Consider the following 4,424-nt stretch of genomic DNA (forward strand, 5'->3'; position numbering starts at 1 on the left):
TTCTATAGCTACATTATATATTTTTTATAACATCCATCTCTGATTTATGTTTGTTTTTTTTTTCTATACAGTCGTTGAGATCGTAGATATGATTCCTTCAGGCACATTTGATATGGGACACACAACAACCCTAATTATAAAATGTCAATATGCTGCAGACAATCTTATTCAGTTTTTTCTATTGCGAAATCACACTGAAGTCATTTTTCAATATGATTATAACTTGAAGAGAAAGGCATTTGTCGAACGAAACAAGAAAAGGGGTTTCGAATGTTCTCCACTTGCACAGAATAAAGGTGTGGTTACCTGCACGAAATTTAATCTCACTTGCGAGGATGCGACATACTACACATGTAAAACAAATGTAAACATTTCAAAGACTAGACTTTTAAAAGGTCAGTTTACTCGTTCTTTTTTTACTTCTGTTTCTTTCTTTTTTTTTTTCACTTATTCAGCTCCATTGTCATTATTTTTATTTCTGTTACGTGTTTCTACAGCACTATTGAACACGGGTTTCATCCAGTCAGGTCGATTTCCCGGGCCAGCCTCTAACTTCCTCTCTCCATCACTTCCGATCTTCCATTAGTGTTTTTAGGCCTTCAACTTGGCAGCCAACATCTTCTGCAAGCTGTTGTATATATGTCTTCTGTGGTCTTCCAGTCGCTGTGGTACCGTGATTTGGTACCCACAACAACAGATTACTCACAAGTTCTTTACTTCTCCAGCAATGGCCACCAAACCTCAATATTCGCTCTTGGATGATTGATGAGAAAGTTGGTACATTCCCATATAACCGTTGTTTTGTTGGGTGCTCCCTCCATGAAATATTGAGCACTGCACGTAACATTCTGTTGTAGGTACCGTATATTTGATATCATCTATTGACGATAACATTCAGTATTAATTTATGTCTATATGATACGCCTGATGAGGAGTGCAAAGCATTTTCAAATTTTGCAATTAAACCAAGCTTACACTTGCCGAATCGATGTTACGGGGAAAACTGCTTGGCCTATACACCACGTTCTAAAGAACTAAAATATGTTATATAGAACTAATGATTTCATAATAACCATAAATGAGGATATGCACGGAGACCAAATTGGAGATAACGTTTTCAGCCTTTTTGCTTACTTCCAGTCTACTGAGGATCGAATGCTGAGGCAGGCAAATTACAATGATAGCATCTGCAGTTTTCCATCCAATCTAGCCTCCAAACTTCCACCACTCGTTATTACATTCCCAAGAAACTTAATCCTCTTAACTTGTCTCCATGATATTCCCTTAATGTACAGAGTGCATTGGGAAGGCTCTCTTGAGAGAATCAGTGGCCGAGATTTTACAAAACTTATTCTCATCGCTGCCTTACAATTCTCAGCAGTGAGTCCCTTCAGTGATAATGAATGTTGGACAGTGTGCATAGCTTACGTATCAGGGAGTCTCCCCATGTCCAGCTGCTATTTCACCGTATTGTGAGGTCACAGTTCCGGTGCTATGCTCAAGTGATTCGACTATCGTAGAAAAGATTCATAAGATGGATTCTTCGAGCCGAGCCAAAGAGAAAAGAAGAGACTTTGAAGTAGGCCAAGACGAGATGGTTGGATAATATGCATAATATCATTTGGTCACGGTTGGGGATCCAGATGGAAAATATAGTGAAGGCGCCAATGGGGGAGGTGCCTGCGGACACTAACCCCACGGCACTTCGAGGGATAGTGGGCGACGAAGATGGATAGATAGAGCTTCTGATTGCAAAACAGGTTTCGTAACCACTTGGATATAATTTGAGATAGTATGTGTGAGTGTGAGTATGTATGTATGTATGTATGCATGTATGTATGTATGTATGTATGTATTCATGCATGCATGTATGTATGTATGTATGTATGTATGTATTCATGCATGCATGTATGTATGTATGTATGTATGTATTCATGCATGCATGTATGTATGTATGTATGTATGTATATGAATGCATGTAAATATGTTTGCGTATGTGAATATATATGTATCTAAATGTGTTCACATATTCATACACGCGCACACACATATACGCACACGCACACACATAAATATATATAATTGCACACAAATACATGCTTATATATAAGTAAATATACACGTTGTGAATGTGTCATTCATCTGTTGTGGAGTTATTGCTAGTGACTTGGCTCCACACAGCCTTATCACTGCTTACACAGTTAACTACTTCCAAGTAACAGTTCCCAAAGTCCAGGATTAATAATAATTGGAGTGTTGTCAAATGTTTTAGTTTTGCATGAAGATTGTAGTTTAGCTTAGTGAAACTACTCTATCATTGTGAGGCTCTTTGTTTGAAGATTACATATTTTGATTGTTTTTTTTGTTTTTTTTTCAGTGAAATCTCACATGAAGAAACTGGAATTTCTTAACCCGCCCGCTAAAGTAAACCAGTTAGCGTTCTTCAAATGTTCAGCATACGTCGGTGCACCTTTTGGTGCTACTAACTTTGTATGGGTTCATACCACACAAAACCACAAATGGATAAATATAAATAGTGTGGTTGTTCCACCTCTTGGCAAGTGTTTAGCTCCAGCAGTGTCACTTAAGAAAATCCTTATTAGAGAGGGGGACATTGGTTACTCAAACATCACGTGCGTTCTGTTCGGTGAATCACGCACTATGCTACTCACCAACATAACAGGTAAACAAGTTTTCCTTGTGTTGTCTTCGTTAACGCTTTTACATAGTCTTGTTCATTTACGTCTCCTGAAACAATATTTCTGGTTAAATTATACCTTCCAGTGAATTTGTACATCCACTCACGGTTACATTGACAAGTATATTTATCCTTGACAGCTATATCATTACGGTCAACCAAATTTATATATTTGCTTTTTTAAGATTCTGGAGACATTTAGTTGACATAAGAAGCTGCATCCTTTAAATACACTCTATATGACATGGTTTGCATAAAGTCCTCCTTATGGCGGAAATTGTAGTGAAAAGGTCCGTACAGCACGGAAAAGCGGACTTTCTCTTTGTAAATACATACACATGCACGTACACGCACGTACACACGTACCCACACAGGCTCGCACGCACACGCACACACACATGCATACACACACGCACACACTATTCACACATTAGTAGAGACATGGTACACCCCTGCCCAAGTGGCAAAGTGGTATGATACACTCAGTAAAAGAGATTTCAGTTTATGTGACGGCCTGTTCTACCTCCAAGTCATCCGAAGATGAAAGAAAGCTCTCACCCTTGACTGTGGTAAAGCACAGACATCTTCGTTTCTCTCTTTGCTTCGGGTGTTTGTCAGATTGTGGGACGGTAATAAATGTCCTGTCAACAAAATGTCACTATTCTTTATTTGTTTAAGCAAAGTGCTTCATTCTCCGGAGTTTCCCTTTTTTGAAACCACGCTTAGTACCCTACATAATATCATTTGTCTATGTATGTAGGTGTTTACTTGTATTGCAGTTGTCGTCGTCACACGTACTGTTTGTCATGCTGGTCAATGTCACAATATCATTGACCATAGATCTGTTGGAGCAGAATACAGCTGAGTTTAGACAGCAAGAGAAAAGAGAACTACATGTTCTACATCCTGAGCGAATTTCTATGCGTTAAATAGCAGCTGAATCTCCCTAACACATATTCTATCGTCCAAGAAAAAGAAAGTTTCATTCGACTATGAAGTCTTAACTATAAACAAAGTCAAAAAACACTAACAATCTCTCTAATTATATCTTTTCATTTAAAAAGTATGAATAACTCTCGTTAATATAGCTCAAACCATGCCTAAAGTAAAAGACAGGGTGGTTATGGAGGGAAAGTCTTCGATCATAGGTCAAAGTTATCAGGAATGATCTTAAGATCAACAACATAATTCGACTGGCTCCAGCAATTTGACAAAAAAAGAGAATACTTCACGAGAGTGCTTCAGTTTGTCTGAATGACATACAATAGGTACAGGTTCATATTTCAGAGATGAGGAGCTTGCAGTAGGAGAATATAGAGCGTGGCAAGTCAACACAGAAATAAACAGGAACACATTCTACAAAGAAAAAAAAATTCAATACCGGTATAAAAAACAAAGTGAGAAAAATTGATTGAATTTCTGTTCAGGATCCAATTTTGATCATACTTTTCGATTGTTGTTCTGTTTAAATATATATATATATTCGGTCTTAGGAGACACATGACATGTGATCTTCTTCTAGCGCATGATCAGTGCACCTACTGGCCTCCTGTATATATATACGAGTATATATCTTTATATAAACATATGCAATAATCCTTGAGATCTCAGATATTTTTTTCTGAATCTCCCTGATTCTTATAATGTGCTAGTTACCTGATATTAAATTGATATCAATTAATATCCAATTTCTTACTCCATTGTTTAATATATATATATATATATA

At 37.3% G+C, this 4,424-nt stretch overlaps 1 protein-coding gene across 2 annotated transcripts in view; it reads left to right on the top strand.

The window, feature by feature from the left end:
- Window positions 1–4,424, top strand: part of LOC106880713 (uncharacterized) — a 29,751-nt gene that overhangs the window by 6,256 nt on the left and 19,071 nt on the right. For both annotated transcript variants that reach the window (XR_001410774.2, XM_014930787.2), the window contains exons 2-3: window positions 72–395; window positions 2,378–2,683. Coding sequence is in view for 1 of the 2 variants with exons in the window: in XM_014930787.2 (XP_014786273.1) it covers window positions 72–395; window positions 2,378–2,683 (630 nt within the window). In the remaining variant the exon portion in view is untranslated. The remainder of the gene's footprint in view (window positions 1–71; window positions 396–2,377; window positions 2,684–4,424) is intronic.

The sequence above is a fragment of the Octopus bimaculoides genome, chromosome 20, assembly GCF_001194135.2.
Source record: "Octopus bimaculoides isolate UCB-OBI-ISO-001 chromosome 20, ASM119413v2, whole genome shotgun sequence".
Taxonomy (NCBI): Eukaryota; Metazoa; Mollusca; class Cephalopoda; order Octopoda; family Octopodidae; genus Octopus; species Octopus bimaculoides.